At 56.6% G+C, this 14964-nt stretch overlaps 5 protein-coding genes across 5 annotated transcripts; 3 read left to right on the forward strand and 2 right to left on the reverse strand.

Moving 5' to 3' along the window:
• Positions 1-80: 80 nt before the first annotated feature.
• On the reverse strand, positions 81-2354 carry E0L32_003608 (uncharacterized protein; the record flags this gene model as incomplete). The annotated part of the gene is made up of 1 exon (XM_031137927.1): positions 81-2354. The coding sequence occupies one exon, from the start codon at positions 2352-2354 to the stop codon at positions 81-83; it is 2274 nt and encodes a 757-aa protein (XP_030998378.1).
• An 815-nt stretch (positions 2355-3169) lies between these two features.
• E0L32_003609 (uncharacterized protein) lies at positions 3170-4854 on the forward strand (the record flags this gene model as incomplete). The annotated part of the gene is made up of 4 exons (XM_031137928.1): positions 3170-3242; positions 3314-3709; positions 3767-4062; positions 4114-4854. 4 exons carry the CDS (start codon positions 3170-3172, stop codon positions 4852-4854), a joined length of 1506 nt encoding a protein of 501 aa, XP_030998379.1.
• Positions 4855-5538: 684 nt separating this feature from the next.
• Positions 5539-7204, reverse strand: E0L32_003610 (uncharacterized protein; the record flags this gene model as incomplete). Its single annotated transcript, XM_031137930.1, has 3 exons — positions 5539-5572; positions 5639-6625; positions 6678-7204. The coding sequence occupies 3 exons, from the start codon at positions 7202-7204 to the stop codon at positions 5539-5541; spliced, it is 1548 nt and encodes a 515-aa protein (XP_030998380.1).
• Positions 7205-10644: 3440 nt separating this feature from the next.
• On the forward strand, positions 10645-12248 carry E0L32_003611 (uncharacterized protein; the record flags this gene model as incomplete). The annotated part of the gene is made up of 3 exons (XM_031137931.1): positions 10645-11058; positions 11116-11583; positions 11652-12248. 3 exons carry the CDS (start codon positions 10645-10647, stop codon positions 12246-12248), a joined length of 1479 nt encoding a protein of 492 aa, XP_030998381.1.
• Positions 12249-13478: 1230 nt separating this feature from the next.
• E0L32_003612 (uncharacterized protein) lies at positions 13479-14625 on the forward strand (the record flags this gene model as incomplete). The annotated part of the gene is made up of 2 exons (XM_031137932.1): positions 13479-13791; positions 13907-14625. 2 exons carry the CDS (start codon positions 13479-13481, stop codon positions 14623-14625), a joined length of 1032 nt encoding a protein of 343 aa, XP_030998382.1.
• Positions 14626-14964: the final 339 nt, after the last annotated feature.

Below are 14964 nucleotides of genomic sequence, written 5' to 3' on the forward strand. Positions count from 1 at the left end.
TCGCGCAACGAGTATGCATGTGATAAAAGAGGCCATGGGGCCCCCGACCCAGCTCCTACGTCAGACACAAATCCGCGAGTTTACCGGCGTCCCATATACGACCGATAGAAGCTCTCAGCCGCATCGCTCTCGGGACCGCCGTATTGAGCACCGATACTCTTGCTAGCCTTCTGCGCAGCCGAGATCTTGGCCTGGAGGTTGGCAGCGTTGGTATCGATCCACTGGAGCTGGGACAGATGGCCATTGAGGACCCGGACGATCTGGCTCAGCTGTGGCATCTCTCTGTTAGTACTGTATACATCGGAACCGGTATGTGCATATGACGGGCTTACCGGATCGTCGGGCTTGCTGCCCTTGCTCAGTGATCCAGAGATGTCGTTGATCTCCTTGATCATCTTGGTCAAATCCTTGCCCATCTCGTCCAGCCGGTCGGTGAGCTTCTCAGCGAGCTTGTAGGTGCGCTCGCGCTCCTGGTCGGGGCCGGCGAGCTGCTCAGCCGGGCCGACCTGCTTGGCGAAGAGGTCGTCGACCTCGCCCTCGTAGCGATCCAGCCAGCTGGCGAGTTCGTCCTGCTGGCTCTCGACAGACTGCAGCTGGCGCTCAACCTCGTTGCTGGCACGCTCTGCCTCGTAGGTATCGAGGTAGAGCTTCTGGATCTTCTCGCCGTTCTCGACCAGGAGCCGATCCCACTGGGCGACCTTCTCCGCCTGCTCCTTAAACTCTTTCTGATATTTAGATAGATCAGTTGCCCAGCGGGTAATAATCTCATCCATCGTCTTGTTCTTTAGACGTGCGATCTGGGAAGGAGGGCCCATAGTCGAACCGCCGAGGTTGGTACCGGATGCGGTGGTGCCGTTCTGAGCGGTAGTGGAAGCTGCAGGGGCAGCACCGGCGGCAGGCTTAGCCGCTCCGAAGAGGGAGCCGCCGCTTGCAGGGGCAGTGGTTGTAGCCGCTTGCGCGCCAGATGTTGTGGTTGTAGTACTTGGTGCAGAGGTAGATGCAGGCGCGGCGGCTGTGGTCGAGCCAAACAGGCCGCCACTAGGCGCAGCGGAGGAAGTGGCGGTAGGAGCGGAAGTGGTTGTCGTGGGCGCACCGCCGAACAGGGACTTGGGCTGAGCGGGCGCGGACGTCGCCGTAGTCGAGGGCGTCGCTGAAGTCGCACCGAAAAGGCCTCCTGGCTTGGCAGCCGGCGCAGCACTGGACGCAGGCGTGGCAGACGCAGCTCCGCCAAACAAGCTCGGAGTACTAGATGCGGCCGGAGCGGAGGTTGCGGTAGTCGTTGACGCCGACTGTCCACTAGACGGCGCAAAAAGAGAAGGCTTGGCCGCGGCCGAGGTGGTCGCAGCCGGTTGGGACGCCGGTGCGCTGCCGCCTCCAAACTGTCCGGGTCCGGATGTCGCAATCGGGGGTTTGGCGAATAAGGAGGGCCCAGAAGGTGCAGAAGAGGTGTTTCCAAACAAGCCACCCTGTGCCGGAGCCTGCGAAGATGCTGCACCTCCGAACAGGCCACCGGAGCCGCCGGCAGGCTGGCTCGTAGCGGTAGTAGCCGCGGCTGCCGGGGCGCTAAATTTGGCTGCCTGACCGAACAGGCCAGACTGAGCAGGCTGGCCAGTGCTGGCGCCGAACAGCGAGGGGGCCGCAGATTTGTCGGCCGGCGGTGCCCCAGCGGGCGTCGTCGAACCCAAGGCGCCGAAAAGAGGCTTGGAGGGCGTCGCAGCTCCAGCATTTGGAGTGCTGCCCGCAGCGGAAGGGAGCAAAGACTGTCCAGAAGATCCCCCAAAAAGTCCACCTGAGGGGGCAGCTGATGTTGTGGCCGGGGCCTTAGCATCCTTATTACCGAAAAGACCGCCAAATGACGGTGCGGCAGAGGTAGCGGTAGCTGTGCCCGATGTGCTCGAGGGAGCAGCGCTCGCACCAGCACCAAAGAGGTTTCCTGAGGGCGTAGAACCCGCGCCAGGGGTGCCCGTGCTACCGCCGCCAAACAAGTTGCCGCCTGCTGCTGGCTTGGATGTCATGGTTCCTCCAAATAGCCCTCCTGAACTGGGCGTCGTTGACGACTGCTGACCGAAGCGCGAAGTGCCCGACGCGGCAGGGGTAGTTGTCGCTGGTGTCGAGGAGGCTGCTCCACCAAAAGGAGACGCCTTCGATGCGCTCCCAAAGAGACTACCACCACTTGACTGTCCGCCAGCAGCAGCTCCGCCAGCCGTCGAGGTGCCGCCAAACGAGAAACCTGCGCCGGTAGTTGACGTGCCTGCACCAGCACCAAACAGACCGCCCGAAGCAGGAGCAGTTGTCGACGGCGTGCTCGAGGCACCCGACGCAGCTGGCGTGCCGAATGTGAATGGGGTAGACATTTCGAATCTCGTCAAAGAATTAGCTTCTAAGGTATCTGTCTGGAATCCGTTGAAGCTCCGTAAAGCGCGTCCTGCTTGACAACCTCGGGATAGGACAGTCGTCGCCAATGGCGCGTTCCCAATGCAACGGGCTTCACCAGTGATTGAACAAGTGATGAGGACCTCAAGTGCACCGGCGGCAGTCCGTCAAGTGGTCGCTCGAATGAAAGGCAGGGCGAAGAGTCCCGCAGCTTGAGAACGCACTTCTCAAGAGATTGGCCGGTAGGTGATGGAGAGGTGGGTGGTGTCGAGAGCATGAGAGGTTGTTGGAGGTGGTCAGCCAGGAAGCTTTTTCGCGACCAGCACTTTTTCTGGACCAGGCAGTTGAGCTCGCGCCAGGGCGCAACAAAGACTAAAACATGAGCGCGCCCAGCTTCTCCAGGGCTTCCCTTCAGTGAGTGGACAAAGCAGACACAGCACCAAAAGCCCCACATTTTTGCCCAACTCACCAGCTACGACTCTTTACCCAAAACGGTTGGCAGCACCACTTTCAACCCTCCTCGATCCATGTGAATGAACTGCTGACGGCAGTATCAATATCCTATGAACGACGAAACTACACTGCACGACCTGCCCACGAGCCTCTTTTGAGGGCTCTTCTGCCTTTCATAGTTACACTCTGAGCTTCAATCCGTATTCGTTTCAGCATTGGCAATCCTTCCATAGAGTGGCTGGTCCATCTCGAACTCCTTCGACATCACACACCTAAGCTCTCTCAGCCAGAACTGTACCTGGAATCCAGCCATATTCTCAAGTCCCTTGCACTATCGTACGACATGTCAGGCAGGCGGGATAGTCTCAGTCCTCCTGAAAAGACAGGAACGGTGGATCCTGGTGCCCATGAGCTTGGTAAGGATATTACCCCCTCCACCGCGTGGCACCCTCCTATAGCCTGATCATCGCTAATTGTCGGTATGCAGAGTCCTCCGATTCAGATGACCACTTCTCCGATGCGCAGTCTGCTCCCTCTAGGGAATCACAAGCTGCTTCACCCATACCCAAGCTGCGAGTCGAGAAGATCAGCGATGAGCCGTCGTATGGTGAAGTTCCTGGGACTGATGCGTACAAGATGAGAGAGGGCGATGCCGAGCCGGATGAGATAGCTGTCATACCTGATGAATCAGATAAAGCATCTGGCGAGAGCAGGTCTCAGTCTGGCACTCCCAGTGGAGGGGTCATTCCCACGACAGTAGTTGAGGAGACCGCCGATACGGAGGGATCTGAGACACACCCGGAGAAGCACCACAGGTCTGATCCTCCCCCAGACCTGGTGCTGAAGGCAGACGGAAACCTCGAGATGGGGAAAGACGCTTCTGGTATGGGCAATTAGGCTTCTCCTTCTCATTTCCTTACTTCAGATTGTTAACAGAAAGCTCTCGTAGAAACACCAATATCACCCCCATTAAAATCCCCGAGTACGGGTCGCACGAGAAGAAGATCTTCCATAGTCCCTAAATCCCCCGGTCTTGCCTCCCCTACTTCTCGTAACGTGGGACTTGCTGCGCCGGGGGACGAAGAGGAAGATGAGGACTTTGGTGATGACTTTGACGACTTCGAGGAGGGCGGAGAGGACGATGACTTTGGTGACTTTGACGACGGCTTCGAGGAACCCGCTTCAGCACCTGCTGCAGCTCCGGCGGCACCGCCTCCAGTGCAGCCGCTATCAATTGTAATATCACCTCCAACTTTTGCTTGATCGTGTGCTGACCATATCCTGCAGCCCATACCCGATTTCGAAGGCTTAGATGCCGATGAGATCCTCTCCGTCACGGAACCCTACCTCAATGCCCTCTACTCTACCCCAGACGACGACGACTCCATACCCACACTCCCTCCCTTACCCAGAGACGTGAACCCCGTCTTCCTCACGCCGCGTAGCGCCTCGCTCTGGTCGCAGCTCGTCGCGCCCCCACCCCTCCAGCCGCCGGACTGGATCCGCTCCCGCATCCGGCGCCTCTTCCTCGTCAGCCTCGGCGTCCCCGTCGACCTGGACGAGATCCTGCCAGCCTCGAAGCAAAAGAAGCTCGTCCTCCCGTCCCTCGCCGTCCCCGCCCGCCGCGACTCGCCGCGCACGTCGTCGGACTCGCGCCGCTCGGGCGTCTCGCGCCTCAAGCAGGCCGCCGCCAACAACGGCTCCAGCACGAGCGTCGACTCCCAGGGCAAGCCCAGGGAGCCGTCGTCGTCCGGCGGCAAGGGCGGCAAGCGGCGCGGGCCGCCGCCGGCCCCGGAGCTCGACCTCGTGGCCGGGCGGCAGCTGTGCCAGACGACGGACGAGGCGCTCGACGGCATGACGGACGCGGAGCTCGGGGCGCACGTCGCGCGGCTCGAGGCCATGGAGGGCACGGCCAGGGAGGTGCTCGAGTACTGGACCAAGCGGACGGACGAGAAGATTGGCGACCGCGAGGCGTTTGAGGGCGTCATTGAGAACCTCGTCAAGCACGCGCGCAAGGTGAGGAAGTGATCTGGGTCCGGGGGCTGAATGAGTTATCCCGTGCATGTTTGTTGGCACGTGGATGTATGTCATACTCCGGTGCCCCCCTACATTTTCAAACCCGGGTACATGATCATGGGCAGGCGTACGAAAGAAAAAAGCGTCAATCTATTACGAAGGTCAAGACACATATTAGACTTAGGGAAACGATACCACTTGGTTTTTTAATAGAAATAATTTCAATTCTTGGACATCATTCCAAACCTGGCAGAGGTTGTTCGGGATGTAAAAGACAGTTTCTAGTACGAATTTACGCATGGCTTTCAGATAATAGGATAACCCATCTGAAGGAAACGACAAGTGGCAAAAGCATTGGCACAGATCTCTAACCTCTACACTCCTAGCGTGAATATCCATTTGCAAGTATTGTAGCTCTAGATATCAAAACCCTTCCCATACAGAAAGCTTTTCGTATGTATACAGCAGCCTAGCAGACATGTCAAGATATACCAGGCAGCACCAATGGTGTTTATCTTCAGTGGGCTAGAAACATGTGATTTTTCATATTCACTCTACCTACGTAGCTCGTTACGTCTCAATGTTCTCACAAGGACAGCTCGTGTAGAATATGCTACAAAGCTTTTTAGATCTAACCTGATTTCTCCCGCTTCCTTTGCCCGACTAAAAATGAAACAAGACCAAAGAACACGCCCCTTACGAGGAGGTAGTCGGGTCCAGAGTGACACCACTGCATTGCATGTTAGTTTCCGCAAAAGGTGGTAGCGGGCAAGGTTCAAAAAAGAAGGAAACTTACGCAGCAATAGTAGCCCAACCAATAAGACGCCAATGCTTGTCAATACGCCTGCTGAGGGCGACCTTCTCTCCGAGACTCGTGCAGGCAGGGGTGGTGAGGACCAGCTTGGCGGCATCCTTCTTGATGGCAGCAACCTTGGCACCGGTGGAGGTGGAACCAATGTTGACCATGAGCACCTCGTTCTTGGCCAGCTTCTCGACCTTGGCCTGCTTGCCGTCGGCAGTCTTGACACCGAGCAGCCGCCTCAGCAGGTAGAAGTTGACCTCGATCTCACTATAGATCTCGGGTAGACGGCCCTTGAGGCCGAGTACGTGACCGACCAGGCGATCGGCTCTGCACAGGGTAGGGTCGATGCGGGTACCGACACCAATCAGACCACCGGGAACGGCGTACTTCAGCTCGTTGCCCTCAGAGTTGAGCGAGACGATGCGGCTGAAGATGGGAGTGCACTGGAGCGCACCCTTGTCATCCCTGGTGACGATGCCGGGACGGATCTCAATCTCATCGCCGAGCTTGAGGACACCGTGGAGCAGACTGCCACCAGCGACACCACCCTTCAGCTCGTCGATCTCTGCACCGGGCTTGTTGACATCGAATGATCGAATGATGATCATCCTGGGTTCCTGAGTGAAGTCACGGGGAGGCACGGGGATAGTGTTGACAATGGTGTCGAGCACGGCATCGACGTTGAGTTTGAGCTGAGCAGAGATGGGGATGATGGGCGCGTCGCTGGCGACGGTGCCTCGGATGAACTTCTTAATGGACTCGTGGTGTGTCTTGGCGGCTTCTTGACGCATTAGGTCGACCTTGTTCTGGAGGATAATGACCTTGTCGAGCTTCATGATCTCGATAGCAGCCAAATGCTCAGAGGTCTGAGGCTGAGGGCAGGTTTCGTTGCCAGCAATCAGCAGCAGCGCAGCGTCCATGACGGCAGCGCCTGACAACATGGTGCTCATCAGAATATCGTGACCAGGGCAATCGACGAACCTGCGCATGTTAGCTGGATGGCCCTTCCGCAAAGAAGCCGTACGGCACTTACGAGACATGGCGTTTTAATCTGTAGGTACCTCCGCATCCCTCACGCTCGCAAGGAGGGTCGACCTCCTTGTCGCTCTTGTAACTTCTGTAGCAGGTTGGCCGAGGGCATTCCTCGTTGTCGCACTGGTAGATCTTGGCGTTGGCATAACCCAGCTTGATGGTGATGTTTCGGATCAGCTCGTTCTTGAACCTGACCGTCTGCACACCTGAGATGGCCTTGACGACGGTGGACTTTCCGTGAGCGACGTGACCGATGGTGCCAATATTTATGGTCGCCTGCCTCGCGATAATCTCGGGAGTGAGGGGGTTCAGGGTGGTAACATCAAGATCCTTCGGCTCGGTTTGCGGGGGGAGGTAGGGCTTCTCGACGGGCACCGGTGCGGCGGCAGCCTTCTTCAGAGACGGCTTGAGGGGCTTCTCCTCGATCTCGGCATCGGAAGCTTGCTGGGCCTCAAGAACGGGGGAGTCGGGGCCAGAGTCGGATTCCGACTCGATGTCGTTTCCGAATTTGTCACCGTTGGATGCCATATTGGCGGCTCTAGTTTTGGAGATGAGTCTGTGGCGGAGTGGCGATCTCAGTCGTCTGTCGCAGCTGGGGCAGTTTTCTCTGACGATGTTCCGAAGAAAATATCCGCCAGGTATGAAGTCGACGCTGGCCGTGCCTAGATAGGTGGTTGGATAGCTGGTCGACCTTTTCGTGCTGGATACAGTCACAAAAGTAAAATTTGGTGTGCAGTCATCGATGGTGGGGTGTGCCGCCTCCCTCGAGCCTGCAGCACTAAACCCTTTCGGTGCTGATAAGATAAGGCTATGTAGTTCCCCGCGTTGGGTGGGCGCGTGGGTACTTTCCCTGCTCTGGAAAGCTTGAACAGCAAGGGAAGAAGGTCTCGACCATGTATTCCCATCTCTCATCTCGACTTGGAAGATGTGGTTCGTCTCAACATCGTGGGAATATTTGAGCTTCAAAGGCCGCCTTACTCGATTCTTTCCGTTTGTCAAAGATCTCCTCAGGTTTTCTAGAGTCTCAAATATCTAAATGGCTCGGGGATATTTTGTACGCGACGTTGGTTTTCGAGAATCCCTCGTCTACTCCCTGGGCCTGAACAAAGCCTTATATTCTACCTAGGTATGCAGTATTTCACGAATCCACATATATGAACCAACTACTAGTGGTACAAGAACCAGTCTCTCCGAGACACGTGCTTTTGGAAGAGCCGCGAGAAAGAGCCGAGAAGGGTGTTAGAAAGCAGAGAACTCAGTTGCTCAAGTGCTTGCTCGCCTTTCCAGCACCTCCGGACAGCTATGGGAGAGATGTGTGATCAAGCATCGAATCTAGATCAAACCCCCTTTCGATGGAATCACCGCCTGCGATCAAGATCGTGCTGCTGCATGTTACAGAACGGCCTGCAAGGGCCATGCCTACGCCGCACGACTTCGTTCGGTCCAGATGCACAGCCTTAACCCAGACCTGACCTGCAACCACGGATATGAGGTTTGTTATTCATGGTCGCAACAGTCCATCTTGGCTCCCATATTTAGCAAACTAAAAAATGACTGACGCACCTCAATGCTTGCCCCTTCAACTTGATGTGTTCGGGAATCGTTCCGTTTCTGAAGACTTCACCTTGGCGTTTTCATCATGGGAACTGGACAGAAGCTTGCTCTACCGAACTAGTCGTCTCACAACGCGAATTTCGATGATTAACTAATCTACGTTGACTTGGTGGCAGCAACATGCTCCCGTGGGACATGCGGGCAAAAAGATCAAAGCTGCCACTTTGGCCACCACCACATGCATGCAGTGGGCTAAAAATATCGTCAAGGTGGTGGTGTGCTGAACATGCTGGAGGTGGGTTAAATCCCGGCGCACGAGCAGCACAACGAAATGCTGCAGGTGTGTGTACCATCACATCTTCCAATATGTGGTGGTATCGACGCAGGCCGCTGTTCTCAACCTTACGAAGCAAGATGGAGACCCTGGCTATCTCATCTTTACTTTGATCTGTTTTTGGTACAATGGGCTGCCTTCCGCGGCCTCGCCACTTGATGGCTTCACGGGAATCCAAGTCCCGAAAGCTCTCGCCGTTGCACCTCAGGGTTACGCTCGTTGGTGATCGAAGCAATTACGTGAGATTGTAGTTGGTACCATCGGCCACAAGCGGAGCCGTGGCTCGCGTTTCGGGCCTCCAACAACACCTGTGACAGGTGGCCAACCTGCTCATTGTCTTCATCACGACGATGCGTGCCACGCATGACATCTGTTCGGCGATGCGAGCAGAGGGACGCACCTCCACGTGTGAACCTCCGGTGCGTGCCGGGACCTCCGTGATCGACTGGGTTTGTCCAACCGAAACCCAGAGGTTCCAGGCCTGCGTCGAGTGCGATGGGAAATCCAGAAGCAGTGATGGGGGGGCGAGAGGACAAGGCGGCACGAGAGGATTCGCAATTGTGTCTTGTGGGTGATGGGTAAGCGACTGATATTGTTGCTTGCCGCCCAGGCTACCAGGCATGCAGCAAGGGTTGCAGGCGTATCACGCATCTCTGGCCGTTGATTGGCGCCGTGTTTGGGGACCGGCTGACCCACCGCGTGGCCCGCCGCCGGATGGAGCCTATCAACGTCCGGGGATCGAAGCCAAGGATTGACAGGGACGGCAGATTGCTGGCGGGGACCCTTGTCTGCTCTCTTCAAGCATATTCTGTGCAGCCAAACAGAGATACGACAGGCTGGAAGCCAAGCATATCCGGGCAGGGGTGCAAGAGGGGAGCTACATGCCGCCCACCGCCAAAGCTGGCGGGATCGCCATGTCTCTCCCTCTTGACTTTGCTCCGGGCGGTTTCTTGCCGCCAACCACCCTCCACACTCCATCCGCCTCTGTCCATCCACACTTGCTGCACAACGTCCGTGGGCTCGCCCAGTCCCCTCCATGTCCATCTATCCGCCCAGCAAGTGCGGGCCAGATGGTAAGATGCTCTTCAAATTTGGCAAAAGAGCAGGGGTTCTGCCGGCCCGTGATTGGTCCTGTACTGCAGATGCTCAGTCCCGGCATGCCAGCAAGCCAGGGTCGAAAGAGGGCGGCAAGAGACGAGGGCTAAAAGACTGTACAGACAGAGCGAGAACGCACGCAGACAGGCAGGTATCTCCCGCCCTCCCAGGCGACCTGGTAGGTCAGTGATATTTCGAGTAGCCGAAGCTCGACGTGCATCTGCGCCGAGATGGAAAGTGCTTTGTCTGTCGTTGGACCTTCGTGGCTCTCCGCCCCTACATTAACAAAGTCCAGCCCCTCTTTGTCCTCCATTTTTTTATGCCTCATATACCAGAGATACGGTGGCCGTGATACTCTTCTGTTCTCCCATTCTCTTTCTCGTCGTCTTCTCGAGAGCTAGCGAGATTGTTGCAGAGCTCTACTGGCTAGTCTTGCAAACCCCGTTCGATCCACCTCAGGGATCAAGAGCTGTATAAGTCCCCCGCTGTCTGGCAAAGCGCCGACCAGCCAACCCGGCGCCACTCCGTCACCTAGTTGGGCGTCTATTTCCATCGAGTGTCGGGAGACCTCATTGGCAAGCTCCTGTAGCTACCCTATCAGGATCCTGGGTTCCAGTTGGACCAAGTCCACCCTTGTCAACTGTAGGTTGCTCATTGCTTGCAGGTCGAACCATCCACTGACCTGTCCCATGCAGGCTCCTCCTCCTAGAGGTCGAATTATATCCTCTGCTTGGTGGCGGCGCCAATTCAAAACCACTGGCCCCCCCAAGCGTCCCAGTTTCTGCTATCCTTTCATCTTTGGCAGCTGGTCTCCTCGATATTTGATTCTCGCATTGCTTCATTTCTGATTCAAGGGCCCTATCACCGGGTCTCCAACAGTTACCCCCGTCTTCTGTCCACTTGCTTTTCTTATATAGGCAGAGCAACCCGAGGCTCTCTGTCGGTTTTCTCTTCTTTTTGCCAAGCATAGTCAACGTCGTTCGTCATGGCTATCGACAAGAAGCGGCCCGTGGCCCTCAACTTGAGGCCTGCACGAACACCCTCGACGGATTCGTCATCCTCCGATGGCTCTCTGAAGCACCCACGAACGCCCCGTTTTGCGGAGGCTACTACTGTCCACTCTCCAGTCGATGCCCGCAAGGGGCCCTTCTCTAGGAATGACAGCTCGGCCGTTGCCCAAGCACAGCCTGGCGATATTGGTTTCGGCTACATCAACGACGACTCTAACCGCGAATCGGTCGCCATGCCCATGACCCCGAGGTCGCCCCTCAAGAGCGCGATGAAGGTGCCCGGCACTCCTGGCCGGAGGTTCGACAACCCTCTCAGCCCTACCTTCAGGGAAGAGCAGATTCTGGAGAAGCGAGAAGCCTCCACGGAGAAGGAGCAGGCCAAGGACCTGGTGAGTCTCTCGAGGTGCAAGACCCCCAAGCCTTCACCCAGCTAACTCTGTGCGCAGAAAATCAAAGTCCGCGTGCGCATGGCCAAGTTTGCTCTGCGTGGTGTCAACTTCAGCTGCAGCCTGATCATCCTGGCCATGCTGTCGTCCTCCTTCGCCATCTTCAACGCCACCAAGTCACTTCCGGCCCAGAACGGCCTGCCTGCGTGGGCCGGCAACACCAATGCTTGGCCCCAAAAGGTCGTTCTCGCTGCTTCCTGCGTCTCGTTGGCGATCTGTGTTACGGTCTTTATCGGTTATTGCCGGGGTGGCCACCAGCGGGCTGAGAAGGTCGGCGTCTACTACACCCTGTTCGCCGTTGGCTGGTTCATCTTCAGCATGGTCATGTGGTGTGTGGCGGCCGGCCTCTTCCAACACTCGCGCACCAGCAGCGGGAACCAAGACATGTGGGGTTGGTCGTGTGTTCAGAACCACCGCTCCCAGATCTTCCAGGACAAGGTTGATTATGCTCTTGTTTGCAGACTTCAGGTGAGCCACCTCTTCTTTGCTAACGACGACTGCCCTCCCTGGATGCATCGGCTAACCCGAAAACGCAGAACTGGTCTCTGATCTGCATCATCATTGAAATCGTGGTGGAAGTGATCAGCATCACTCTTTACAGCATCATCTTCTACCGCTACTACCGAAAGCGCCAGCTTACCAAGTCGATGGACCTGCGAGACAAGGCCCGCTCCGACCTGTACCTGGCTCAGCTCCGGACCCAGTCCGCTCCCAACACCCCCGGGTTCGGCCCCAAGTCTCCCGCCCTGTCGCAGTACGCCCTGTCCCCGCGGTTCCCTCCCTCGTCCCACCAGACCTACCGCTCGCTGGGCGACATCGAGGAAGGGGCCTCGCCCTTCACCCCGGGCGGCCAGCGCCTGGTCGAGCCCACCTCGGCCTTCTCCAAGCCGGCCGCGGACTCGGGCTTCAAGCTTCAGGCCCCGCCCACCAAGGCCCGTTCTGCCACTCCCAAGACAACTGGTGGATTCCAGACCCCCACGACTGATTCAACGCCGATGCCGTCGCAGAGCACAGCCGTCGAGCATGCTCCTGTAGCTCCAGGGGAGCAAATCTACGAGGCCGTTGCGATCCCCGGCGCCTACGCCGACGCAGCCGTCAAGAGCCCTCCCGCTCACCAGACGAGCTTCAGATGAGGAGCTCAAAGCATGGTGGCCTGGTGGTGGTTGTTGAAAGCGTGAAAAGTCGTGTGGCTTCTGTTCTACCTACATATATTTTATTCAACCTTTTCTTTTGTGCAGCTGAGCCTAAAGCTGAAACAACCTTTTTTTGTCTTGGGAAGTTATATACCAGAACGGCGTTCGAGGGATAGTCTAGGAGGCCTATGGGATCATACTTGAGTCTAATGCATGGATCGCTCTTTGTATAGTAGGAAAGTTCACATTTCTGCCTCTTCTGGGGTAGACATCGGTAGAAAGAATGACTACATCTTCGTCTACAAAGTCTATGGTCCAATATGCGAGAGGAGCCTTGGCATTAGACCGGCCAGCCGACTTCCAGAGACATCTTCATTTCTCATGAATCACCGAGTAGGTTCGGCCGCAATGCACTATCTGTTTGAGGATTGAGTATACTGGCAAAGTTTGTATGACCAGATATCTTCAAGATGTATCTCTGTCGAGGTCGAGGATTCAAGACGTGAGTTACCTTACCTGTTCCACTCAGGACCTTGTCGGTGCGGTAGAGGGCATGGATCCCTGACTTGCTACGGATTTAGTGGATTTCGGCCCGTGTGCCTCTGGCTTTTAGCACCTGTGGATCCGTGATAGCAACCATGTTGCGGGTTTGTTGTGCTGTAATTTGTATGCCGGAGCTGTTAGAGACGCGAGTGAATTTCGCGCTTGTCACATTTCTGTTTTTACCTTTTTGTCTACCTATGTAGTTAAAAGGAATTCTTTTCAAGTAAAGGAAGGGATAAGAAATCTAACAGATAGCAGAAACAAGACCTAAGGTATTATTAAATAGCCCAATTGTGTCAAACCATTTCGGGGATTGTCAAGGGGCCATTCGGGGTCTGATAAATTGAGATAAGGGGAGGTACCATCAAATGAAGTTGGAAAAAAAAAGTGTCCCCATCATCTCTCCTGTTATCGAGCTTAGGAATTCCTGGCCGCTAAGTGACGCTCTACTAGCACATGGTGTGACGCTTGTGAGCGCATCTTCTTTTGTCTTGCTTCCTGACTAGCTGTCTTGAGTGTGCGTCTGCTCTGTGACCAGCCAAGAATTTGAGACCGGGTGACCCAAGGTGTGGTCGTCATAGTTTCACCTGCAGCAGACAAGCTTGCTCGGGACAGCAAGGGACCCCAAAAACAGGGCAGCGACAAACATACACAGGTTCAACACACCACCGACACCACCACCACCCAATGGCTGGCGCGCTTCCTCGCATGCTCTGGCAGCACTTGCCACGAGCCGCTGCTGCTGCTCCTGCGACCAGGGCAGCCACCGCGTCCTCGTCCAAGCTTCAATTCGCCCTCGGGGCCTTCCAGAGGAGGTCAATCGCTACTCTGCGGTCAAAGCCGAACAGCGCGCCCCTCCGCTTCTCCCGACAGACGACACGCCGATTCTACAGCTCGGAGCCGCCCAAGTCGAACCAGACCGTCAAGTTCTGGCCCTTCTTCCTCATCATCCTCGGCGGTACTGGCGGTTACATCCTCCTCGCCAACCAGCGCAACCAGAGTAAGTCCTCCCTCTCTCTCTCCCTCCCTGCCCCTTGTGGTCACCAGCACCTCGGAAAGAGAAGGAAAGGAAAAAGAAGCAAAAGCTGACCGCCGGTGCCACCGACCTTCCGCAGACATCAACCCGCACTACGAGATGCCCGCCCTCGAAGGCCCCAAGACCTCGGGCCAGCTGCCCGCCCCGCACAAGTCGACCCCGACCTTCTCGGGCGACGACGTGACCGTCATCTTCGTCCTCGGCGGGCCCGGCGCCGGCAAGGGCACCCAGTGCGCCAACCTGGTCAAGGACTACGGCTTCACCCACCTGTCGGCCGGCGACCTGCTGCGCGCCGAGCAGGACCGCCCCGGCTCCCAGTTCGGCGAGCTCATCAGGGACTGCATCCGCAACGGCGCCATCGTGCCCATGGAGGTGACGGTCCAGCTGCTCGAGAACGCCATGACCGAGACCATCAACCGCAGCAGCAGCGACAAGAAGCCCGGCGCGGGGGAGGCAAAGAAGGCCAAGTTCCTCATCGACGGCTTCCCGCGCAAGATGGACCAGGCCCTCAAGTTCGAGGAGGCCGTGTGCCCGGCCCGCTTCGTCCTCTTCTACGACTGCCCCGAGGAGGAGATGGAGCGCCGCCTGCTCGAGCGCGGCAAGACGAGCGGCCGCGCCGACGACAACGCCGAGAGCATCCGCAAGCGCTTCCGCACCTTTGTCGAGACGAGCATGCCCGTCGTCGACTACTACGCCAAGCAGGGCCGCGTCGTCAAGGTCAACGCCACCGCCACGCCCGACAACGTGTACAAGGACACGCAGCGCAGGCTGACCGACGCCCTCGGCAAGGATCTGTAAAAAAAAAAGGACAGACAATTAAAAGAAAATACCGTCAAAAAAGCAAAACAAAAACTGATCATCAACACATTGTGGGGGAGAATGTCTTTATATACAACCAACCTTTCTCTTGGCTTTCTAGCGAAGGAAACTGAAGGAGTGGATAGACCGGGGGAAAAAGAAGAGGTGGGATGGATAGATTCCTTTGCGCGCGTTCTGTTTGCGACCAGACTTGTTGTATTATCACGGGCATCATTCCGGCCCCTGTACTGTATAGGTCCTAGACGATCACTTGTTCCCCTATGTAATATCAATAGAAATGAATATCTGCAAAACCATGTTTGGACATCACTCTTACGG

The sequence above is a fragment of the Thyridium curvatum genome, assembly GCF_004353045.1.
Source record: "Thyridium curvatum strain D216 chromosome Unknown NODE_16_length_530760_cov_82.129700, whole genome shotgun sequence".
Taxonomy (NCBI): domain Eukaryota; kingdom Fungi; phylum Ascomycota; class Sordariomycetes; order Thyridiales; family Thyridiaceae; genus Thyridium; species Thyridium curvatum.